Source organism: Xenopus laevis, chromosome 8L (assembly GCF_017654675.1).
Source record: "Xenopus laevis strain J_2021 chromosome 8L, Xenopus_laevis_v10.1, whole genome shotgun sequence".
Taxonomy (NCBI): domain Eukaryota; kingdom Metazoa; phylum Chordata; class Amphibia; order Anura; family Pipidae; genus Xenopus; species Xenopus laevis.
This window is the reverse complement of record NC_054385.1, coordinates 129,398,426-129,424,343: the sequence shown is the minus strand read 5'-3', so window position 1 is coordinate 129,424,343 and position 25,918 is coordinate 129,398,426. Positions and strand designations below refer to the sequence as shown.

The 25,918-nt window shown below is 40.7% G+C and overlaps 2 protein-coding genes across 2 annotated transcripts in view; both read left to right on the top strand.

The window, feature by feature from the left end:
- Positions 1–25,918, top strand: part of LOC108699440 (Fc receptor-like protein 4) — a 135,084-nt gene that overhangs the window by 35,470 nt on the left and 73,696 nt on the right. The window lies entirely within an intron of this gene.
- Positions 861–20,007, top strand: LOC121397245. The gene is made up of 9 exons (XM_041573716.1): positions 861–1,195; positions 1,629–1,883; positions 4,107–4,367; positions 11,382–11,519; positions 12,878–12,899; positions 13,614–13,690; positions 15,289–15,360; positions 17,579–17,604; positions 18,787–20,007. Exons 2-9 carry the CDS (start codon positions 1,745–1,747, stop codon positions 18,928–18,930), a joined length of 879 nt encoding a protein of 292 aa, XP_041429650.1. The 5' UTR covers positions 861–1,195; positions 1,629–1,744; the 3' UTR covers positions 18,931–20,007.

Below are 25,918 nucleotides of genomic sequence, written 5' to 3'. Positions count from 1 at the left end.
CTGAAGGTCAGTTAGGAGGAGATTTGGGGTGAGTGATTATTTGTACCCTGGGTACCCCAGGAACTATAGCAGGGTGACTGTTACCCCAATGTTTCTATATATAGTTGTTACAGCAATATGCAATTACAGAGTGTATTAAACACTGACACTCCACTGAGGACAGACTTGGCACTTTACCACTGCGGCATCTTTAGGGAACTTGGATCACCTCCAGTAAAACCTCCAGCTCTCTGACCTGATTCTCTTTCCACTGGGATCCCTACACTAACAGGCAGTATCACCTGGGATCACCTCTAATCTATCATCCTACAGTACATTAAAGTTCAGAGCTGCTCTATCTAGCTCACCCTGCCGGCTCACTTAGACTATTCTACAAAAGGAGCTCACCTACCACTAACTACATACCTTACTCACAGGACCCCTGTGACTGCAACTTACACTAAAGGGATTGTTCCTTTAAGGTGCATCTTCTTTATTGGAGCCTTGAATGCCAGGCTCCTCATCAGGCATCTATCCCGTTCAACAGGTGGCCAAAAAAGAAGAGTCTAATGCTCCCTCTTACTTTATCAAACCTTGCAGGAGACAGCCATAACTTTACTGGGCCAATAGGGAATACTATCTCACCCAAGTATCTACTGTAAGTTACAGGTGCCAGGACTTCCTTAGATAATAGAGGAAAATCATACTAGTAGGGGAATTACTAAACCAGTAGGGGATTTAACAGTATGAGTCCTTACCTATACATATATGAACATTACTGTGAACAAATTACTGCTTGGTCTTATTTCTGGCCAAGGTTTACTTGGTCAATAAAAAAAAATCACATTTCCTTATCATTAAAAGAACATTCATTAAAAAATAAAGTAAAACATCAATCATATACTGTATTCTTACACGTGTTTCTTTGTGTGATCAGTCTGTGAGTTTCCTGCTGAAGGTTCTGTCCGATCTGTGGTTTCCTTCTCACCCAACTGGGTCCCGATTCTCTATAATGATTCTGTAACTCTGACCTGTAACCTGGATACCAACCCTAAGAAGGAGAAGAGATATTCCTGGTACAGAGATAACATAAGATTAAGTCATTATGAGAAGAATTATACAATTCAGGCTGCCAGGCCAAATGACAGCGGGAATTATCAGTGCCAGGCTGATACCACTAAAAAAAGTGATGCGGTACAACTGAATTTTAGTGTTGGTAAGTCACTTATGTCACCTATAAAAATTAGACTGTATAATATTCCTCTGATTTTTTATATTATCAGCAAAATATTTATGAGAATCTTCTCTATGGTATCTGGGAGATGGGATACTGATACTTATCATAGAAACCCAAGTAAAGAACATGATTTATACATTGTAATACACAAGGCAACAGACCTACCAGTATTTTGGTGTGGACAAGAGGAACATCTCAAGCCATGACCTTGATCCACCACAGTTACACCCACTTACATTCACCTATGCACCCCCAATCCAAGTTTATGTAGGCTCTGACTCCTTTTGAATTTAGAAAAACTCTCTTAGATAAAGGACAACTTGAAAGAAAATTCATCCTGTGATGTTGACACTCCCATGCGTTAGCTTTGCTGTATTATTTTACATAACTGTCACCTTTTTTTGGTTTAAAGGCCCAGTCATCCTACAGGCTCCGCCTTCTGTCTGTGAAGGAGATTACCTGTCTCTTAGATGTCACAGTCGATACAACGATACAGAATATTCTAAGTTTTACAAGGACGGCACCGTCATGGAATCCCCAGGCACTGGTTCTATTTTTCAGGCTGGAAAAGCAATTAAGAAAATGACTGGCACTTACAAATGTTCTAAAGAATACGATCAATACAGTTCTACAAAATTCAGTAACGAGGAATTTATTTATGTCGCAGGTAAATCCCCAATCTATACATTTGGGCCCATTAAGCAAAATTGTGAAAGCAATGAAGGAGGTGACTGAGAAACTAAACATTTCTGGCAGCCTTGATCATATGGCGTACAAACAGAATCTTTTAAGAATAATTTAAATTTGAATAGAACATAATGCATCCCCTACTGTAAATGATAAGGATATTAGAAGTCACTGAGGGGTTGTTCTGTGACCATATAAAGGCACAAGGCTGCAGGCTGAGTTATACAGGGAACTCTGAGTATCACTCATGTATTATAAGGGATAATGTACCCCCTACTGTAAGTGATAAGGATATTAGAAGTCACTGAGGGGTTGTTCTGTGACCATATAAAGACACAAGGCTGCAGGCTGAGTTATACAGGGAACTCTGAGTATCACTCATGTATTATAAGGGATAATGTACCCCCTACTGTAAATGATAAGGATATTAGAAGTCACTGAGGGGTTGTTCTGTGACCATATAAAGGCACAAGGCTGCAGGCTGAGTTATACAGGGAACTCTGAGTATCACTCATGTATTATAAGGGATAATGTACCCCCTACTGTAAGTGATAAGGATATTAGAAGTCACTGAGGGGTTGTTCTGTGACCATATAAAGGCACAAGGCTACAGGCTGAGTTATACAGGGAACTCTGAGTATCACTCATGTATTATAAGGGATAATGTACCCCCTACTGTAAATGATAAGGATATTAGAAGTCACTGAGGGGTTGTTCTGTGACCATATAAAGGCACAAGGCTGCAGGCTGAGTTATACAGGGAACTCTGAGTATCACTCATGTATTATAAGGGATAATGTACCCCCTACTGTAAATGATAAGGATATTAGAAGTCACTGAGGGGTTCTGTGGCCATATAAAGGCACAAGGCTGCAGGCTGAGTTATACAGGGAACTCTGAGTATCACTCATGTATTATAAGGGATAATGTACCCCCTACTGTAAATGATAAGGATATTAGAAGTCACTGAGGGGTTGTTCTGTGACCATATAAAGACACAAGGCTGCAGGCTGAGTTATACAGGGAACTCTGAGTATCACTCATGTATTATAAGGGATAATGTACCCCCTACTGTAAATGATAAGGATATTAGAAGTCACTGAGGGGTTGTTCTGTGACCATATAAAGACACAAGGCTGTATGCTGGAGTCTTGTAGATAATAAACTTGGCTGTAGCAAGCAATGCCAGTCAGCAGCATCAAGGACAAATAAGGTCTTGAGCTGTATTAATAGGGGCAGAGATTCACTGGATTCGCGGGTTCTTCTTCCACTGTACAAAGTACTGGGAAGGCCTCATCTAGATTATCCCATGCAGTTTTGGTCTCCACTGTTCAAATGGGACATTATTGAATTAGAGAGGGTCCAGAGAAGTGCAAAGAAACTGGTTAAAGGTATGGGAAATATCATCTATGAGGTAAAGATGGCCAAATTGGGGTTGTTCACGCTTGGTCCTTCTAACTGACACCTGGGCACCCATTGCGATTAGAAGAAGTGAGAGCCGTGAAGTTATGGAAGTCTCTCCCTGAATCAGTGGTACAGGCTGATACATTAGATAGGTATAAGAAGGGGTTGGATGGTGTTTAGCAAGTGAGGGAATACAGGGATATGGGAGATAGCTCATAGTACAAGTTGATCCAGGGACTGTCATCTTGGAGTCAGGAATTCATTTTCCCCATCCTGAGGCAAATTGGGGAGGCTTGAAATTGGGATTTTTGTCTTTCTCTGGGTCAATTAGCAGTTAGGCCAGTTTTTATACAGACTTAAAAGGTTGAACTTGATTGATGTGTGTCAAACTAGCTTAGTATATTACTATATTTTTATTTTGCCACCCACATTTAGTTTCCATTTTCAGCTCCAGGCCCACCATGTGTTTTTGTTCACCTTCCCTGTCATACACTCTACCAGTCCCAGCCAGGAGTGCCCTTTCCCAGCTGTAATGTCTGAGCAGGGAGGGAGGGAGTGGAAACGTTATCTCTGAATTTGTGACCACCAGCCTCCTCCAACAGCTCCAAATCGTTTTTTAGGAGGCAGGGTTGGCCAACTGTAATGGAGGGTCAGGTGACATCGCAGTTGGAGGCTCACTGCCACAGCTGATGTTTTAGTTTTTAACAGAGTTGATTTCTGATTTTTGTTTTTATTTCATGCTTTAATGAGCTTTAATTAACAGATCACATTATCATTTTGCATTCTGTAATGTTTGCAGGAGCTCGAAAAAAACCCGACATTCAACCAAAAACAGCAAATGTACTATTAAATGACCCTGTAACACTGAAATGTGATAAAAAAGCGGCATCGGCCATAAGGAAGAGCTGGAGGTATGTCTGGTACAAAGATGGAGACTGGATACCTATAATACAGGAGACCTTTACACTTCAGCATGCCCAAGAGAAAGACAGTGGGAATTACCAGTGCCAGATACCAGGAAGTAAAAGGAGTGACTCTGCTAGAATAGAAGTTAAAAGTGGTAAGTTTAAATGAGCAAAATGCTCTGTAACAGACCCTAAAACATTTAATTGGTTATTGCCATGGTATCCAGTATTCTGATTAGACACTGGGTCTCATTTCTCCTCATTGCCTTTGCCCATTTGTAAGTGCTACTGTTTATAAGAATATTGTTGAAGACAGAGGTATAGCGATGGTGGGGTAAAAGATCAGAGACCAAGGAGAAGTACAGTTGCCTCCTGGTTGTTATTTGACTGGCCCAGACGGTAAATCAGCAGCTATAGCCGGCACCGGTATTTGAAATATATTGACAGTGTAGTTGCAGGTAAAACACCTTCAGACTCGTCTTCTAACAATAGATCTGCCCGTTTCCCACCCAGACTGCCCATTTCCCCCACCCAAGCCACCCATTTCCCTGCCCAGACTGCCCATTTCTCCACCTACTTTCCTGCTCCATCCACCTTTTCCAACCCAACCCATTCATTTTCCCACCCCGATGTGTCATAATCCCACCCTCTACTGATGCCATGAGAAAAAAGGGTGGCAACTCTAAGGAGAAGTTTTGGAAGGGTTAATACCTGCTCTGCTCCTGTTTTCTTGGTATAACTAGATATTTGCTTATATAGTCACAGGACAAGAGAGTTACTGTCCTCTTGGTAGCAGCAGATAGGCAAAATATATAAACAAAGACAGTGATAAGTACTGGCACCTTTATGCGGTGAGGAAGGGCTGTTTGACTGTGTTGCACTCTAACTCTTATTAAATTTCACTTTAATTCACATTAAAGTGTAGTTTAATGAATTGTACACATTCCTCATATGTATGGTATTAGTCTTGAATTTTAGAATCTTACCAAACTGGAATATATATATATCAGTAAATATTGCCCTTTACATCTCTTACCTTGAGCAGCCATTTTGTGCTGGTCTGTGTGCTGCCTCGGAGATCACCTGACCAGAAATACTGCAGCTCTAACTGTAACAGGAAGAAGTGTGGGAGCAAAAGACACAACTCTGTCCAGTCAGCGTCGGGCTGGGCTGGCAGGATGCTGGGAAAAAACCTGGAGGGCCCCGCCGGCCCAGAATCCCTCCACAGAGCCTGCGCTCCTGACCTCTGCCTACCTGCCTGATTGCCGATCGCGCATGAAGATGGTACTCGCCAGTGGCAGGAAAGGGACAGAGGGTGGGTTTGTGACTTGGGAGGAGGGTATGCTACTGGGGAAGAAACTCAGGAGGATTTTCAACAAACACCATGTCCCTGTGTTTTTCAAACCTAGCAACACACTGAGAAAAAAACTGGTACATCCAAAGGATCCAACCCCTAAAGCAAAACAAAGCAATGTGGGATATGGAGTCCAGTGTAGCGAGGAGTGCACAGATCTATACATTGAGGAGACAAAACAACTTCTCACCAAGCGAATGGCTCAGCATAGGAGGGCGAACTCTACAGGGCAAGACTCGGCTGTCTTTCTACACCTAAATGACAAGGGACACTCCTTTGAAGATAGCAATGTCCAAATATTGGATAAAGAAGACCGCTGGTTTGAACGAGGCGTGAAAGAGGCGATTCATGTCAAGGTGGAGAAACCATCCCTTCAGCACCACCTGTCTGATACATACAATGCTGTTCTAACATTTGTACCCCGGCAATTTCAGAACACTTCACACATCCATTCATGCAACTCTCACAAGTAACACCTGTATCTAGGAGTTGCCTGACACATTGGTAATCCTATCACAGTAACGACACAGAATCTACACCTCTGTGAATTTCAGATGTCACCTCTCTGAAGAGTTACATTGTGCCATTGTGATTGGATTAGTGGAAGAGTCTAAATGCCGAGAATTTCCCACACCAGTCAGTTGAACTGAAGAAGTTGCTCGGATGAGCAGTGAAACATCTTCAATAATTACTCAGCAAGTCCAGTTGTTTTTTGAATTACTTGTATTAGATATACCATGACCTGGATGAATGAAAATCTTCATAGTCATACATCTCATTATGCTTTCATTCTTATTCAAATGGTGTTTTGGGAAAGCATTTTGTAGCACACCATTGAATGTACTTTAGCTAAGTGGATTAAAGTGTGTGACCAGGACTATGTCTGTTTGTATCGTGCCACTGACTCACCTGTCCCTAAGCAACTACTAAATAACAAATTTGACTATCACTAATTGGCCTAAACTAAACTTAAATAGCTGGACCCTGGGCCTGTATCAACCTCCCAAAGAGGTGAGGTCCCAGGAAAGACCTTGAGCACCTGGCAAAATACCTCTTTATACCACTTCCACCTAGTGGGCAAACCTTAAACTACAATGGACCCAGAAAAATGGACATAGCTTCCTGGGTATATCAAAGGACCATTTAGGTGTCCGTATTATATAGGGGAACTGCCTGAGAAAACCAAACCAAAACCTCAGGGTCCCTCAGGTTAAAAATAACCTGCTGTATGCATCAATCTGGAGGTTTAATTCAAGTCATTCCTTCCATTCACAAGAAATTCTGTTGCAATGGTCCAGCTAAATTCAGTTTAAAAGACAAGTACTGCTCAGTATTTAATTTGTTCTTCTACGAAGACTTCAGCCTTCCATTTAACACTGAATACTAAAAATAGAGGAAAGGTGCTTTTAATGCTAACAATTCTAGGGTTTATGAATAAAGAAAAAATAAAAGAAGAAACCCCTCTTCTAATAATTCGATGGTTCAAAATTCAAAATGCATCCACTTGCTAGATACTTTTAGTTAATTGTGTAGGGATGTGAAAATTTAGACACCCTTACTCATTGTTGACAGGCACATTCTTAGTGATATTGACGCCTAAGTGGGTCCTTATGGGGGCCTTGTGCTTATGGCAGTTCTCACAGTGGATGCTAGATGGCACTGTGGTATAATATAAAAGGCTTGCAAACCATGAGGTCAGGGCCATTGCTGCTGAACCTTTCCTCTGTTAGGCCACAGAGGTTAGGGGTGGTGGAACTCAGCCTGAGTATAGGTAGTGATAGTTATACCCTTTAATAGATCACTCTAGGAGTGATAGATAGGGTATGTAGTTGAGCAGCTCAAAGCTCCGACGAGGATATTAGAGAGATTAAGATCCCGGGTATTACTGACCCCATAGTAGGGCCTAAGTGTTAGGCTCAGGGAAGTATGTAGTCTTCTGAGTTCCACCTAAGGTAATCCTGAAGATTGGGGAAATACCTTCTGACAAGCTGCCCAGTTCTCTACGTGTACTCTTTACTTTGCAGAGAGTCATTCAATGTTTGATACAGTGAGTATACCTTGTTATATTGATCGATCCATGTGTTACTCTATGTTCCATGCTCTATTGTAAACTCTGGTTTTGGTTAATAAATAATCAGTTTATTGTTTAAGCGAAAAAAAACTACTGGCGCCCAATCTCTTGTGCATTGCAAACAGTTACAGTTGCACTACACCCTGCCTCCACCCCGCTGCGAGGGCTTGCCCCTGAGAAAAGAGTTTTATTGCTGGTGTTAATCCACACAGAAAGTAGCTAAAACAGACTTCCATAAATTCCGTTTATTATAGCGCTACAATTGTATGATACGTGCTCTTTAAAAATATAAATAGTGAATAGCTCAATGAATTAAAATTAATGAGTTACCAGATTATAATTGTTAAATTAAGGTGCTACTTCTGTGCTAATTCATTAATTTGTTATAAAGGACAGACTTAATCAAAACATTGCTGCCATTATTTCATTCCTTTACAACTACCGTATATACCCGAGTATAAGCTGAGTTTTTCAGCATCCAAAATGTGCTGAAAAAGTCTACCTAGGCTTATACTCGGGTCAGCGGTACCCGACCCGAGTAGCTGAGATTGCAGTCACTTTTAATCATTCCTATACCAACAGTACACTTGGGGAGAGACTGCAATATCCCACAATGCCCTCTGTTGGTTACATGAAAGAATAACAGTGACTGCAATATCACACAGCGCCATCTGTTGGTTATACGAAAGATTAACAGTGATGGCAATATCACACAGCGCCCTCTGTTGGTTATATGAAAGAATAACAGTGACTGCAATATCACACAGCGCCCTCTGTTGGTTATACGAAAGAATAACAGTGATGGCAATATCACACAGCGCCATCTGTTGATTATACGAAAGAATAACAGTGACTGCAATATCACACAGCGCCCTCTGTTGGTTATACTAAAGATTAACAGTGATGGCAATATCACACAGCACCCTCTGCACATGGTAGTGGCACAGTGGGACAATGCACACAGTAATCCGTTTGGCAATTCTCTGTCACCATCAACTTTGCAAAGAAGTCCAGTTGATTGCTGGGGGGGTCGCTTTGGCAGAATGTGCGCTGCTGGGAGACAGGGCTGTAGTTGTGTCTAGGCTTATACTAGAGTCAATAAGTTTTCCCAGTTTTCGTAGGTAAAATTAGGTACCTCGGCTTATACTCGGGTCGGCTTATACTCGAGTATATACGGTAATTCACTACTTAAAGTGCATAGGTGTTAAAAAATAATAAATGAATTGAAATACTTAAAGTGCAAGTGCATTAGTCCAGCCAGGGACTTAATAAACTGTGAAAAATAATTGTGGAACCAAATTCATTAGCGATATAACGATTACCCAGCAACTCAATCCGATAAAAGAGCAGGAAAAATGATATAAAAGAAGGTGGAGTTGTCCCAAAACTTTCTACCTATTATTTTTCTATCCCTGGGACACCACAAAGCAAAGAAAGGCAGGAAAACCAGGACTGTGGTCTCAATATTTAACTCTGGCCTTGTCTCATTAAAGAACTATTGAACCTCACAAAACCATAAATCCTGGTCCCCTTGAGAATCCCAGTGCGGGATACAATAGACAGGGAAGAGAAGAGAGTAGGATATGAGCGCTGATTTCCAACAGCCGCACCCCCCTGACCAATTCTAATAATTAGTTACAAGGCTTGAAGCTAAAATTGTTTAAAAAAAGTCTTATTTAAAGTCCTTTTAAAGGGTTATTTTAAAAAAGCAGAGTTCGCCAACGAGCTTTTCGCAAGTAATGCTTTCTCAAGGCGAATCAACAACAATTCTAGAGTTATTCTCACTCCTATTTTCACAATCAATGAGACTAGAAGAAAGGTGGTAAAGAATGGCATTATCAGGTTGGCATTCATGAGACATAACAGATGTTACAAGTCATTGATGGTTTATTCAGATACAGGACAAACTGAAGTCTGGCTTATGATTGTTTATATTCTTGGTGACAATGAAGTTCTGGTTATAGGTTGTGCTGAGGCTGATCCAGGAATCAGGCTGAGAGTAATTAAGAAGAGACAGAGCCAGCAATAGAAGGTTCAGTTCTTAGAGGGTTTGGCCAATATTTTCAAATACTGAGACCAGCACTGTGCATATCTGTCTGTCCCATCATAATGTGAGACGTGAGTGTAAACAACATGGCAGTTTACACACATTTTTAGCACTTTTGAACCCTGCCATGCACTTTGCAAAATGATGTCTATTACAGACTTATTATATACAGTACATTTGAGAGAAAAAGAAACAGCCACCAGATGGTGCCAACTAACCAGATGTTTTCACCTTAGTGTTGTACACTGAAAGCCTACAAGGTAAAGTCTGGGTACTCACAGAATACCCACAAATCTCTCAGAATTTGGGTGGGAAAATCCAGATGCCGTCACTGTTGCAGACAGCTGTAAAACTTTACAAAAACAGGTTGCAGAGATGTTCAGCAGGGTGCGGGGCAGGTTTGGTTGGGGAAGACATCATAGTTATGTCGTTTGGCTGTGAAAATGACTCCCATAGACTCTAATGGGTCGGAAAAGTTGTCACGTGTCAAAAAAAATGTTGTTGCCCATAGAATTCAATGCATTTCCGCAATTTTTGCCATTTCATAAATGTTTTCGCGAAGCAAAATGGGTGAAAAGCCTTTTGCACATGCCAACATAATTGACTTTCTTTCCTCTCTACTTTTATTCATCCATTATTAGATTTATGTATCTATAACGTTCAATGTGACTGAGCTTAGGGAGCCACTCACAATATACAGAACACATAGAATATGAATGTCACAATATAAGGCTGATTAGTAATTAATCCACATAATTACTACATGGCAGCACAGAAACCAGTGCAATTAGCATCAGAATTGAATAATCAGCAAACCTGTAGCATCAGCTTATATTACAGCCAGGGAAGCTCATTTTCTGCTGGATAATTAGTGACGAGCCCTAAGCTTAGCTTCTCAACAGCCAATCAGAGCCCACTGAGCATGTGAGTGTCACAGACACTTTCCAAGATGGTGACCCCCTGTGACAAGTTTGAAGTCCTGGATCATTGCTGCTATTGACAAGCTCAAACTTTAGCCTCGTGCAATAAATTCACTATATAAAACATGGCATTTTTAGCCACATTCATATTTAGGGTTTCCTTCTCCTTTAAGGCCTTACAATTTTCCTAATGCTTCATCATCCTGGGAATTCAAGAACTATTTTTGCAAACTGAAAAATAAATAATTTGAAGCACTTTCTAATATCCACTGTATGGAGCATTTTGCTTTGCTTTTTGGCCCTGCCATGTTTCAGGTTACTTGTGGCACAGGGGTCCTTAACTGTCAGAGTTACTGGGTAACAACCAACCAGTATGTAGGGAAATATGTTGTTCCTCGCAAAACTTTCTTTATGGATGAACCACCTTGACTTTCATTCGTAAATGAACCTAAGGGACTCAGGTTAATTTACTAAATGAAAGGATTCTAAAGAAGTTACCCTTTTATTTGGCTTTGAATGAAGATTTCTGGGCTCCATCAGTGCTCCGGTAAGGTTTTCCTCTACAAATGTGCAATAGAGATGCCTTTATCCATATCTCCCTAATGGTCAAACTGTATCAAATGTTTATAAAGCCGACTGGTTCAACCAATCACTGCCTGATAATCTCCAACAGACACAACACAATGGAGGGAACACTGGCCCATTTACAGGCGCACTACTGGAGAATGGAGTAAAGAGGTTATTCTGTGTATTCACTTTCTGTGTCCTTCTTTATAGAGAGAAGACACAAGCACCACCTGGTACCAGTACTCATTGGGATGCTGATAGTGGTACTAGTGGTTGCTGCCGCCATCCTAATCTTCAAGTTCAAGCACAAATTAACACCGCTAATCATTCAGCGTTGTTCTAAAACAGGTAAATGAACAGAATGCACTATTCGTTTCATAGCATGGCTTTGCACACTTATCTACATCAACCAACAAGGTTCATTTACCAAAACAGCTCTTGGTGCAAAGTCCCACTGCAGAGGAAGCAGACCCTACGGTTGCAGGGGGCCCGAGGATGATAGAGGGTCCATTGAGGACCTCATTAAAAAGCAATTTAAATATATCTAACTACAGAGGAAGCAGACCCTACGGTTGCAGGGGGCCCGAGGATGTTAGAGGGTCCATTGAGGACCTCATTAAAAAGCAATTTAAATATATCCAACTACAGAGGAAGCAGACACTACGGTTGCAGGGGGCACGAGGATGTTATATGGTCCATTGAGGACCTAATTAAAAAGCAATTTAAATATATCTAACTACAGATGAAGCAGACCCTACGGTTGCAGGGGGCCTGAGGATGTTAGAGGGTCCATTGAGGACCTCATTAAAAAGCAATTTAAATATATCTAACTACAGAGGAAGCAGACCCTACGGTTGCAGGTGGCCCGAAGATCTTAGAGGGTCCATTGAGGGCCTAATTAACAAGCAATTTAAATCTATCTTGGCAGAATTGGTCAACTTAGCAACATTTTAGGGCCTTAGCTTGAATTTCCTGTGGAGCCCTAGTTACACAACTGCAAAGTGTGTAACAAAGTGTGAATCACCATGTTTTTACACATACTGTAATACTCTCACAATTCCATTGTCATTCTAGGCAGGGTCAGACTGGGGCTACTGCCCCAGGGCCCCCCCAGTTGAACCAGCACTACGAGTGTATGCGCATTCGCCGGTGGGCTGCGTGTGTGCACAAGCATTGGCACGCACAGTGTTTTTTCCGCAACCTGCGACAAATGGAGGTTGCAGCATTAAGAAGCCTTGGCATCGTGTAGATGTGCGTGCGGAACTAGGCTGGAGGAACCCACAGGAGCCAGGGGCCCACCGATTTTTTTCCCGGTGTCCCGGCCCAGTTCGACCCTGATTCTTGGCACCCGCTAAGTAGCTTGCACCCAAATTGCATTCAGTTCCCCAAGCATCCACTTTGCTACATTATATACCAGTTGCTGTGCAAGTTGCTCAATTTGTGTGCAAACACCAGTGCATAATTAATCCAGCACAGGTGCAAGATGCTAAAGGAAACCTTGTTTTATCATTCCCATTGCACCTTCATCTGAACAGGTTTAATATGCACCTTGGTGCCCACTGCCCAGCAGAAGGTGTAAGCCACATGTATGGATGCACACTGTTAGCACTTTTTTGCTTGAGTTCACAAATGAACCTTTATTACTTTCAGGATCGCAAATGACATTTTCAGGCCAGTGTTAGATAACTTTTCTGTGTTTTTTCTAGAAAACTGCAGAACTTCAGGCAGGTGAGTACAAAAAGACCCCTTTTGTTTTATCCTCTCATATTTATCGTCAAAAATTTGAACTTATCTTCAAAATGATGTGACATCTAATAGGACACCCACTTAGCCAAGATATTCAGACTTTTTATGGAGGGGTTGCACACGCTTTACAATCTATCATCTATCAGAGCTTTCTATTTATTGCAGTCATGGACACATTTTTAGAGCCTACCTAGAATTCAGGGCCCATGTTAGTGGTCTGTTCTGGAATCACTGCATGTTCTACCACACAGGCCCACACAACAGAGTTGGACAAAAGCAGAAGAGAACCACCTACCAAAGATGTTTAATCCCCTATTACCACTATGGCATATCCTGAGCCACATTGTCCATATTTAGTTCTGTCCAAACTAGAAGCTCCTTAAGGTTTCCAGGACTAACTTGAGTCTCCTAGTTGTTTTATACATATTCCCTTGAGTAATTCCCTCACCAGCCCCCTTGCCAAAGCAACAGTTGATGACCATGTTTTCTAACTTCTTACCTCCTTCTCACATCTGAGATTACAGGTCAACACTTTTTCAGTGGAAATTATTTTGGTTTGGCAAGAAAAACAATTGCTTTAGAGCTTCAGGACATGATTGAATCTTTTACCCTTATTGGCAAAACAATGCTGCGTTTTTTTGTCCCTGTGGTTAAACCTCTATGGAGCTAATCATCTCTTTCATTTATAAATGACAGTACCATCCAGAGATCAGACAATGAAGGCGATTTGTATTCAGCAGAACTGGATGATGATCAGCCAGTCAACAGCACTGGTAAGAAATAAACATACACAAGTATATTTGGTGACACTAAAAGCTAGATAGAAGAAAGGACTGTAGTGATGGGCGAATTTGCCCCGTTTCGCTTCGCCGAAAAATTCGCGAATTTCGCGCGAAATGGCGAAAAATTCGCAAAACGGCGCCGGCGTCTTGTTTTTGATGCCGGCGCCCGTTTTCCGACGCCGGTTTTTTCGAAAAAAATTTTTTGACGCCGGCGAATTTTTGACGCGAATTTTCGGGGCGTTTCGCGAATTTATTCGCTGGCGGTGAAACGCGCAAATTCGCCACGAATTCACGCCTGGCGAATAAATTCGCCCATCACTAGAAAGGAGGTTCAGACCAAATATTCATAAGGAGTTTTTTTTACATTGAGGGCTGTGAAGATATGGAATTCTCTCCCTGGATGGTGTTTAGCAAGTGAGGGAAAACAGGGATATGGGAGATAGCTCATAGTACAAGTTGATCCAGGGACTGGTCCCATTGTATCTTGGAATTTTTATCCCTTTGAGGCAAATTGGAGAAGCTTCAGATGGGGCTTTTTGCCTCTGGATCAACTGGCAGTTAGGCAAGTTATAAATAGACTTAAAAGGTTGAACTTGATGGGCGTGTGTCTTTTTTCAAACTAACTTACTATAATATGATGTTACTACTGTATGTTAGATATTGGCTGTGAGTTCCAAACTGTCCCTTGAGCCATAACTGACACTCAGCTCCAGTCTCCGATTCCGTTTCTGCTCCAAAGACCTGCTCTACCTCGATGATTAAGCTCCTGCTACTTTTTGCAAGTTTGGAGATTAAGGGTTATTTTCAGTAAAATAAAAATACCAGCCACTTGGGCAGATTTCATAATGACTTTACTGTAAAACTGGCTCATGTATGGACCCAAGAACCTTTTTATTTATTTGTATGCCTCGCATGCAGAACTGAGTCTGAGGGGGTTCCATTTCATTCAGTGGAATGAATCTCTCGGGTGATGGGATAAGCAACACAATCAGGGAATGGATTCACAGCAAAATTAGCAATTTCTCAAGTGGCATAATTTAAGTTTGGAAAATATGATTTCAAAAATATTTAAATTTGTGGGGTTTATGAAATCATGCCTATGGATGAGTGAAATATTTCACAGCAAAAAAAATGGCCAAACACAAAAAACGTGTTGCATGAAAAAACTCCCATTATCTTCAGTGCGTTTGGTAATTTTTTTGCCGTTCACGAGTGAGATTTGCCCATCACTTATCATGGCCTCTGGCCCGGATTTGCGGCAAGGCCGCATAGGCCCGGGCCTAGGGTGGCAAAAAATAGGGGCGCAATGCCGCCCAGCCGCATTATGGGGACGTTCTCGTCCCCATTCAACTACACCAGCTGCGCCGGCGTTTTTTCGCTAGGACCGCGAGGCCTCCTGGTCGGACCGCGCGGCCTAGGGGCGGCCGGGGAACAAATCCGGCCCTGCATGGCCTTTGTTTGTAGAACTAACTCCATTCATTTTACAGTTTTCTAGAAATGTAAAGGTGACTGGAATGCCCCCACCTACTACATATTTGAACCAACCAGTCACACAGATATTCTGATTCACCCTTCTTTATTATTTACAGGAGACAGGAATGCCTCTTTGATTGAGGACGATAATCATTTTGTATATGTTAATATCGATCATTACTGGAACCGTGAGTATTACTGCTAAGCAGAATGAAATGTACTGTATAGTTAGACCCACCTGATTTTTTATAGAGGTTCGTTTTTGAAATTTTTGGCTTCAGCTCCCGTTTGTAGTCCAGAATTGATCATGGTTTCACCTGCAAATTACTTTTCATCCCAGCGGTCAACTTTATTGGCCTTTAGAGTAATTCAACAGACTCACCCTGACTCCCTTCATAAATTATCCCAGAGGGACTGCTGAGAATTCAATGAGCTCACGACCATTCAAAGCTCCTCCACTGCGTAACTCCAAACCAAACGAAATATTGGGAGTGCATACCACCTCATAAGTTAAAAGCAACTGTTTATTAAAGTATTAAAAACAGGTGGCTGGCGTGTAATGGCTGCCTAATGCACTTCGGGAACACTCCTTATAGATATATATATTAAATTACATACATAGAACATATGGAGTTAGAAACATCACAACCAGTACAAGAGGTGAGGAAGGCCCTGTGCAAAGGAGCTTACAATCTAAAGGGAAGTGAATAAGACACAAGGTGTGGGAATGGGCAAGGTCAGAATTAGGTGGGTGAGAGATGTAGTACTGCATGTGGTATTGCATTTGATAGTTAAGTAGAGTGAGGGTAGGCTTCTCTAAATAAGTGTGTTTAAGAGATCTTTTGAAAGCAGAAAAGTCAGACAGAGTGTGGGAAAGAATTCCAGAGGAGGGGTGCAGCCCTTGCAAAGTCTTGAATGTGAGATTGTGAGGATGTAATGAGAGAAGAGTTGAGGAGCAGGTCAGCAGAGGAGCGTAGTAAGCGTTTGGGTGAGTATATAGAGATGAGTTCCGAGATGTAAGGTGGGGCAGAGTTATTGAATGAGCTTTGAATGTCAGTGTCATTAATTTGAATTTAAAGGAAAACTATAACCCCCAAACAATGTAGGTCTCTATTAAAAGATACTGAGTAAAACAGCTCATGTGTAAAATCCTGCTTCATGTAAATGAACCATTATCATAATAATATACTTTTTTAGTAGTATGTGCCATTGGGTAATCATAAATAGAAAATTGCCATTTTAAAAAATAAGGGCCGCCCCCTGAGATCGTAAGATTCACTGTGCACACATACAAACCACATGTAAGGTCACATGAGCCAATTAACAGACAGAGTTCTGCCTTTTGCTTCCTCACTTCTTCCTGTTACAGTTAGTGTTGTAGTATTTCTGGTCAGGTGATCTCTGAGGCAGCACAGATAGAGTCACGAAATGGGGGTTCAAGGCAAGAGATGTAAAAGGGCAATATTTATGTAAATATATATTCCAGTTTGGTAAGATTCTTTAATATGTCATTCAATTTGATATAAACTATCTGTTGCTTAAGTATTCATTTTGGGGGTATAGTTTTCCTTTAATTCTGAAAGGTAACGGAAGCCAGTGCAGGGATTGACAGAATGGCGAGGCAGAGGAGGAGCGGTTGCTGAGGTGTATGAGCCTCGCAGCAGTGTTCATTATGGACTGGAGAGGTGACAGTCTCTGGAGGGGGAGGCCAATTAAAAGAGAGTTACAGTAGTCTAGACGTGATATGATGAGAGAGTGAATAAGAATTTTGGCAGCATCTTGGATGATAAATGATCGTATTTTGGATATGTTCCTCAGGTGGAATTGACATGATTTAATAAGTGACTGGATATGAGGAGTGAATGACAGGGCAGAATCTAGGATAACCCCAAGGCACCGGGCCTGGGGAGAGGGGATGATAGTGGAATTGTTAACTATGATGGATACTTCAGGGATGTTTACTTTTAGTATGATGTAGAGAGTGATATTCTGAGCTAATTTGCAATTGGTTTTAATTTTTTATTATTTACAGTTATTTAGCTTTTTATTCAGCAGCTCTTAAGTTAGCATTTTACGCAATCCTGTAGCTAGGTCTAAATGACCCATGCATTGATATGAATAAGAGACTGGAATATGAATAGGAGAGGCCTGAATAGTAAAACGATTAATGAAAATTAGCAATAACAATAGATTTGTAGCCTTACAGAGCATTTGATTTTTAGAAGGGGTCAGCGACGCCCATTTGAAAGCTGCAAAGAGTCCGAAGAAAAAGGCAAATAAATATAAAACTATAAAAAATAAATAATGAAAGCCGAATGAAAAGTTGCTTAGAATTGGCCATTCTATAACTATATAAGTGTAATATACAAAATATATGCATTGAATTTTTATTTTTAACTCCAACAGCAACTCCATCAGAAACTCCTAAACAAGTAAGTACAGCTGCAGTATGGGTTTATTTATTATCTGTTATCGTTTCATTTTTAAATGAATTGAGTCGAGTCAGAATAAAAGAAATAAAGTGTAGAATAAAACAAAGCAACAGTTACAGTTTTATTGATTGTGCATTTTAAAGGGATTCTGTCAAGATTTTTATGATGTCGTTTTTATTTCTAAATTACACTGCAAATAATTCAGTCTACAATATAAAATGTCATTCCTGAACCAGCAAATGTATTTAGTTGTAATATTGGTGTGTAGGTGCATCTCAGGTCATTTTGCCTGGTCATGTGATTTCAGAAAGAGCCAGCACTTTAGGATGGAACTGCTTTCTGGCAGGCTGTTGTTTCTCCTACTCAATGTAACTGAATGTGTCTCAGTGGGACCTGGATTTTACTATTGACTATTGTTCTTATATCTGCGGAAGAGCACTGGGGCTGGAAAAAAATTCTGATGAATTATGACTTTTAATCTCATAATTATGACTTTAAAAAATGAAATTATGATTTTTATTCTCATAACTATGAGTTTTACATTTATAATTATGACTTTAAAAAATCGAAATTATGATTTTTAATCTGATAATTATGATTTTTAATCTGATAATTATGATTTTTAATCTGATAATTATGACTTTAAAAAGTCGAAATTATGATTTTTAATCTAATAATTATGACTTTAAAAAGTCAAAATTATGATTTTTAATCTGATAATTATGACTTTAAAAAATCGAAATTATGATTTTTAATCTCAGAATTATGGCATTAAAAAGTCGAAATTATGATTTTTAATCTCATAATTAGGACTTTAAAAAGTCACAATTATGATTTTTAATCTCATAATTAGGACTTTAAAAAGTCACAATTATGATTTTTAATCTCATAATTAGGACTTTAAAAACTAATGTCAATTGGCGTCTGTTAATCATTGCTAGCATCTAAATTGTCACCGGCATCAAATTTTCGCCAGCGAATTATTGCTGCACATTCACAAATTTAAACGCAGAAATTTGGTGCGAATAAATTCGCCCATCACTAATCATGACAAAACATAATCCCACTTATCCCAGAGTAGTACAGAAGGCTATGTCATATACTCATGTTTATGTGAATGATAGGCCACAAATAGGCATAACAATGTCAAGGTATTAGGGCTGATGATCACATGTTTTTCAGGACAAATGTTCTGTTGACTATGCGGTTGTTAAGAGAGGCACCAGAGAAAAAGGAATCCAGGAACGTTCAGACCAAGAAAGTGTGGAGGATTCATGCATCTATGAGAACTACTGTGCCGCAAATCCAAAAAGACCCTTTAAGTGATGGAAAAACCTTATTCTGGTGGACTGGGGAAGCTGGACTCTCACCTTCCAGGACACACACTATATGGAGTTTCTGAACAGATGGAAAGTATTAATGACCATTGTTATCCAGCACCTCGTCTTTTTAGTGACCCCATTCCTCTGATTTGAGATGAGGTCTGTAAGTTGCTTTATAAAGGGGCTCCATGTGTCCCTTGGTCAAACTTGTACAGAAATATCGACAGAGACTTTGCTTTTATTTTTGAAATCAGTGTTGAACTTATCTACCAAAGTATTAAAAGCTACATTTTTTGTTGCCTGGAAGATCCCTGTATTTATCTGAGGCAATGGCTAAACCTAACAGCTGGTTGTCTTTTTTTTAACCTCGGTGACTGTTACTCTGATAAATTCCCAGTGTTGGATTCGGACTTCTTTGTCTTTTCAGAGGACAGAAAAAGTCATAGAAGATACAATGAATAATGATTTCATCTCAAAACCAAATCAGCCAATCATAAAGTTACATGATAGTTAAAAAGCGGTGTGAAGGCAATGGTACATGAGAATTTTTTAAGTGTTTTGTCCATCATGGTAGTAGTGGACACATTGCTTAAAGGAGAAGTAAACCCCTTATTAAAAAATACCCTACATAGACCCCCCTCCCACTGCCCCCCCCCGCCTAGCTGCTACCCTGGGCAAATGCCCTGAACTTTTTATTTACCCCTTGGATGCAGATTTACAGCATTATAGTTCACAGCAGCCAACTTCTTCTCTTCGGTCTTCATTGGGAAGTAAGTTCTGTATCTCTTGTCTATGTAGGGGGGGGGGGTAGGGTTTTTTTTAACAAGGGGTTTACTTCTTCTTTAAAATGATTCTTCCATTCAAATTGCCCCCTGGCTAGAAGAGGCAGAGATCTTTTGAAAATGTGCCAGGCTTCATGTATCAATGGAGCGGAAAATAATGAAAATTATTATAAAAAAATGATAAATAAATATAATCATATTATATAATAATTTTTGTTGAAATAACAGGCCCACCTGCCTTGATGGCCATACCCCCAGATGTTGGTGCAAATGCTTGAAGTGGCCACTTCTTATTACAATTGTCCAAAAAAGCAAAACAAGGACAAAAGAGATCCTCTAATATCTTAGACATGAGCCCATCCTAAAACGAATGTAGTATGCCCCTGAAATGGTTGGAAAAAAAATGTTAACTCAAAAAATCTTTAATAGTTAGGACTTTTGAAGGCAATCTTGCTTTAAAATATCAAAAAATACCAGTGTTTTTTAGAACTTTTATGACTTTCCAGCATACAGGATATGATGTCACTGAGTGAGGAGGATGTAGCTTCATCTTATCAGTCTGCCAGGTCTAAGCTGGAGAAGGAAACTCTGGTGAAAGAGTTAACATTCTGTCAAATTCGCGAAATTTGTGGAGTAACAACGTTTGATTGATCGAAAATTCGCCTGGCGATAGGCGCAAAACTTTCGCTAGCGAATTGTCCTCTACACCTGTTAATAAATTGGCAATGTCCCTGCGGATTGGACTTCTGGCTTTGCTCTTTAGTAAATGTGCCCCTAGGAGTTAGTGAGCAGCCTGAAGCTCCAACAAGGAGAGTAGAAGGATTTGTTTCCTAACAGAATTGTATAAAGGCAAAGATTGCTTGGTCAAGAGCCGTGACAGGCTCGAAAAAGTTGCTGTGAATGTTGCCCTGCTACTGAAAATAAATAATAATTTTAATTCAACTCTGGAGTGCTGCCCATTTCAGAATTCTATAAAGGGAAAGATTCACAACAAAGAGAACAGACTGCCCAATGTTTTTTCATTTGTGACCAGTCTAAGCACACATTTGGGGTCAGTATCCAAAAAAGGACACTGCATGATTAAAATGCAAAAAGTGTATTTATTCACACACCAATAGTGATGGGTGAATTTGTCCCGAAAAATTAGCGAAACGTCAATAGACGTCAAAAATTATTTTGTCGCACTTCAATTTTGGAGCCCTGGACAATTTTTATACGCGCCTATTTTGTCCAAATGCAATAAAGTCAATGGGCTTACGAATAATTTTGATGCGGAAAATTTCTTATGCGAGCGACTATTCAGACACGTGCTGCACTTATCACTAGGTAACACTTGCATAGACCCACACACATTACACCTATGACACTCCACATTTAGCTTTTCCTTTTTCATCTCCCTCTAAATCTATACTCACACCTGTATTTATACTTATACTCACACAATGGGCGTTGGTCTGGGCAGTCTCCCCTACAAAAGCCGCATATGCAGGTGGTGGGGGAGGATCTAGTCCAGATTGAAACCAAGGTTTTAAATCTTGATCACAGGTAAACAGGTTAGGGACCGCCGTATGGGGTTTACCTTGACGTGGTATGGCGGCTTACCAATTTTATGATCATAACTTTGTAACAAAAAACCCTGTTTTTCTTTTTTTAGACAGGGGATTATTGTATTTATATATATTTTTATATGGCCTTAGGAGTGCACCCACAACCCCCCTCTTGTACCTATTCAGACACGTGGGCAAATTTTCACCTCAGTTTTGCAATTTATTTCCACTGGTGGGGAAACGCAGAAATTCGCTGCAAATTTGTGCCGGCCAAATTTATTCACCCATCACTACACATCAACATACTTAGCAGTGTAATATTGAAGTGTGTCTTGATTTGGAGATTTAGGAATAATGGCGGAGAACTTGTACTGTGGGATTGGACACTTTGGAGTGTGTACTATCCACTGGTTATAGCCAATACATGAAGAGCATTTAATTGTGATCTATTTATTGACTAATATTACTATATAATTTCCACCAAAGACCTGATGTATGAAGTATGTTATATGTTCCAGCAAACAGTTCACTCTTGTTTAAGAACCACTGGTGCCCAAGGTATTGAGACGTGTGTGTGTTCAGAGTGAATAATCTTACTTGATTAGCTGGGCCTCTCTGCTGTCAGCCTGCTGCAAAGTTTAGGACGGGAGATCCGGTGTACCCTCATTGGTTGAAGTCGGATTTTCCCCTCCTGCCTATCCAATCCCAATGCAGCTTCATCCAGGACTTAAATTAATTGACCAATGAGGGTACAGAGAACTGAATATTAAGTACTGTAAGTGAAGCATGGCCAGGCCCCCTTTAAGAGCCAAACTTATGGGGGACCCTGACTAGCAATTTTTTTTAAATTTTGGGTGAGCTGGCAACCAATGTTTTTTTTTTTTTAACTTAAAGGAGGGTCCTGGCCACCAGTGGCTTTTTATAACTTGTGAGGGGTCCAGAACATCAATATTTTTTTTACTTGCAGGGGGGGGGGCTGATCAATGGCTTTTTATAACTTGTGGGGGGGGGGGCCCAAGCCATCAATATTTTTTTTTACTTGCAGGGGGCTCCTGATCTCCAATGTCTTTTATAACATGTGTGTGGGGGGGGGGCTGGCCACCAATGGCCTTTTCTATCTTAGAGGGGTTACTGTTTTAGCTCTGATGTTTGTTAGGCTTTATTACTGTGGGGGTGGCTGAGATATGGGGTGGGGCTTAGGGGCGGGCAGGGACCAGGGGGCCCAGAAAATGTTGCCGTACAGAGCCCCGGGATTTTTGAGGGCGGCCCTGCAGAGTAGTACAAAACATAAATAATAACATTAACTCCTGCCCACTGGGCTCTACCTTGATGAGTTCCCTCACTAAACAAGGTCCGTTGTGGTCAGTAAAAAAAAATACACATGTTCGGGTTAACCTGTACTCATGATACTTCTTTGGGGGATTGCTTAGCCCCATGACTTTCTTCACAATTCCTCAGACTTTCAGTCACTTGGTCAAAAGCTCCCGCTGCTTCTTGCAGTGACCGACAGCACCCCAAGCCCCTCTGAGAGTTCCTAACAAAGACGGGGATCCTTCCTATTTTGTCCCCTGCTCAGAGAGAGATTCCTAAGATGTTAACTATATTTTAATACCTTTCCACAGTGTCAGGGCCTAGTGGCTTTAGTAAGGTTGGAGAGGGGACCAAGGAGGAAGCTGTAGACAATAAGTCCAGTTTGTGGTATCCGAAGGCTTAAGAAAGTTCATAGTCGTTTCCTGACAAGAGATCAGGCAGTAAATAAAAAAGTCAGAATCAAGTCAGGAATAGAAGAATCAAACCAAAATAGCAATTAAGGAGCACCCATGACCTAAAGACCTATATTCGGCCATTGAACCCTGGTCTTTGGCGTTCTTTCATTTCAAATGGTGGTGTGGTTACATCATACGTCGGCACAATGACATGTCTACACCATGCCATGCCCCAGGTGCCACCATCTTGAGTGTGGTGCAGAAGTGGAGAGTCATCAAGTGCTCTTTTCACACAGGGCAACCACTCTGTATAGCTCCAATATATGAGCTGGACCACTGGAATGGATTGTCTGGATGTCTGTATGTTCCTTCCAGAATACTATAGCTTCCAGGGCCAGACTGCAAAATTCTTTAAATAGAAAACATGCTCTGTTTAGCAACCTGTTTCTTAAAGCTGACATCTCCCACTATTAAAAACTAAGAGTCAATTGTAGAACTTTGGTCACTCTCTCACAACAAATGTTTTAATGGTTTTAACAAGTTCCTATTTGTCCAATTAATAAAGCACGGCCAGTGATGGAGTTCTCTTTTTATTATTATAAGTTATATAGAGCCAATATGTGACATGTAAGGCCCGGACTGGCAATCTGTGGATTCTGACAAATTCCAAATGATGCCATAGACAGTCAATATTTATTGGGCTGGTGGGGGAGGGCTGTTTGGGCCTCTATTTACCTGAAATGCCAGGGCCTATTTTGACTCCCTGTCCATCCAGACCTGAACATGTTGCAAGAATATAATATATTAATAGGGGAGTCCAATGGAACTGGAGTAGATTTTACAGAATAATTATAAAACATGCCAACCAATCAGATTTTAGTTTGTGCTGTTTCATGTGGTGAATGACAGTAGGCATGATGTTCTTCATTGTGGCTAACCACTCATTGTAAATTGTTCTTCCTCTTTAGACACGTATATCACACTGAGATGATGTCTCCACCTTTGATGTGTTTTAGAGTTCAGTGAGTTTTTCCATTCCCCCTGCATAGAACGCACTCTTGCAATTGCACATCATGTACACTGGCCTACATACAGTAACAGTAAGTTGTACATGTATTCTCTGAAGTGAAAGGCATGGAAGATCTGTGCTTTATTATAAGGGAAGGAATTTTCATTTAGGCTGCCGCTCTTTGGGCTCAATCTTATAATTCAACGTAATTAAATGAGGGAAAGGAGGTTTTTAAGGGGCTGAACATGGAATATGAGGGAGGTCCTACTGGTTGTAGCCAACTATTGAGAAGATACTCAAGATAGAAGTAACGACAGCTGAAGAAACATGTGTTTATATGTGAACATTAGTGGTGTGCGGGTCAAGAAAATCTCGACCTGCACCTGATCCTAGCCTGCCCCTTCCCAACCCACACCTGGCCCGGTCCACTGTTCCCCCACTATTTATAGTCCCATGCCCGAGTCTAAAAGTTTAGGGGGCGGAAGCCAGCAGTGCCAGATTGCAGACGGGGAGAGCAGGAGAAGAGCTCAACCCGGACCCGCCTGCAACATGAAGATTTTGTGTAGAAGCAAGCCTGAACCTGCCCAACCTGTGGGTTTCGGGCCAGCCTGCACATCACTAGTGAACAATTACCTGTTTGAAACAAAACATTTTTAAAGTTCTAAAAAGCGAAGGGAGTAAAAAGTGGTCCAAATCGAAATTATGTCCCATCTTTTACCAGATCACCCAGGTCACTCACAGTCCATAAGGATCATCTGTGTTGCCAATGAATACAGATCAGAATAGTTTTTATTATCCAATATGTTAATAGGTGGTTCATATAACACCCCCATACCCTGGAAGGCCATCTTGGGTCTTTAGCATGTCAGCGAGGAAAGTGTAGGTGCAGCTGTTATTGGTAAATAATCTAAAGAAATTACTAATGACTAAACTAAATCAACAACATTATGATGCTTTCTTAACTTGTTCCATTTAGAACTTTTCCCAAATTTGGTCAGTGAGAAGGAAACAAAATAACAATGAGGCAAATTTACTGACTTTGGTAAGAAGTAGTTATGTGAGCATTGGCTTGAAACCAGCAGGGCCCATGGGTTGGGCAGGTTTGGTTTAAACTTTGATCCACCATTGCAGGTTCTAGTTGGGTGTGGATCAGACTGGGCAGGTTCTGGTTGGGTGTGGATCAGACTGGGCAGGTTCTGGTTGGGTGTGGGTCAGACTGGGCAAGTAAACTCTTCTTCTGCTCCCTGTTTTGAAAAACAAAGGTGTAAACAAAAGTAGCATAAGCATTTGCGGGTTAATCAGGAAAGCAGGAAATTGGGTTCTGGCTATTATATTAGACATCTACTCACTCCAGCCTTCTTGGCCAACTAACAGTATAAGAAACATTTTCTTATTTTACACAGCCCATCTATTTACTCAATTGCTTTAAGGTTTTAGGGAAAATTGTATCATACTTACCGTGATTTTCCATTCCTGGACATTCCATGTCATATTCATGGGACAGCCCTGCCCCAGTGCTTCCATTAGGATGACTCTCCCCAAAGCTTTAAAAGCCCAACCCCACCCTTAATCTGGTGTCTATTATAAGATTCTAGAAACTGCCTTAAAAAGGGATGTGAACTATGACATGGACTGTCCAGGAAAGGAAAATCAAGTAATTATACCATTTTTCCTGGACACTCCATGTCATACTCATGGGACATAGTAAGCTTATATTAAATTTTCATTTTCACAATTATTTTTCAGGCCCCCAAAATGTCTAGAGGTTGACTTGTTTTATCAATGTTTATTGAAATTGTATATGAATTAGGGCCCCCTACTTACTTACTACTTGCGATATATAAACAGACAGCCTTGGATTTGCACTACTTACTTACTACTTGCGATATATACACAGACAGCCTTGGATTTGCACTACTTACTTATTACTTACAATATATACACAGAC

Bases quoted from the DNA above. Each gene is read 5' to 3' on its own strand.
- LOC121397245 (XM_041573716.1), top strand. From the start codon at position 1,745: ATGGAATCCCCAGGCACTGGTTCTATTTTTCAGGCTGGAAAAGCAATT. The intron at 13,691-15,288 runs GTAAGAAATAAA...TATTATTTACAG, and splicing joins TCAGCCAGTCAACAGCACTG to GAGACAGGAATGCCTCTTTG. The intron at 17,605-18,786 runs GTAAGTACAGCT...CATGTTTTTCAG, and splicing joins CATCAGAAACTCCTAAACAA to GACAAATGTTCTGTTGACTA.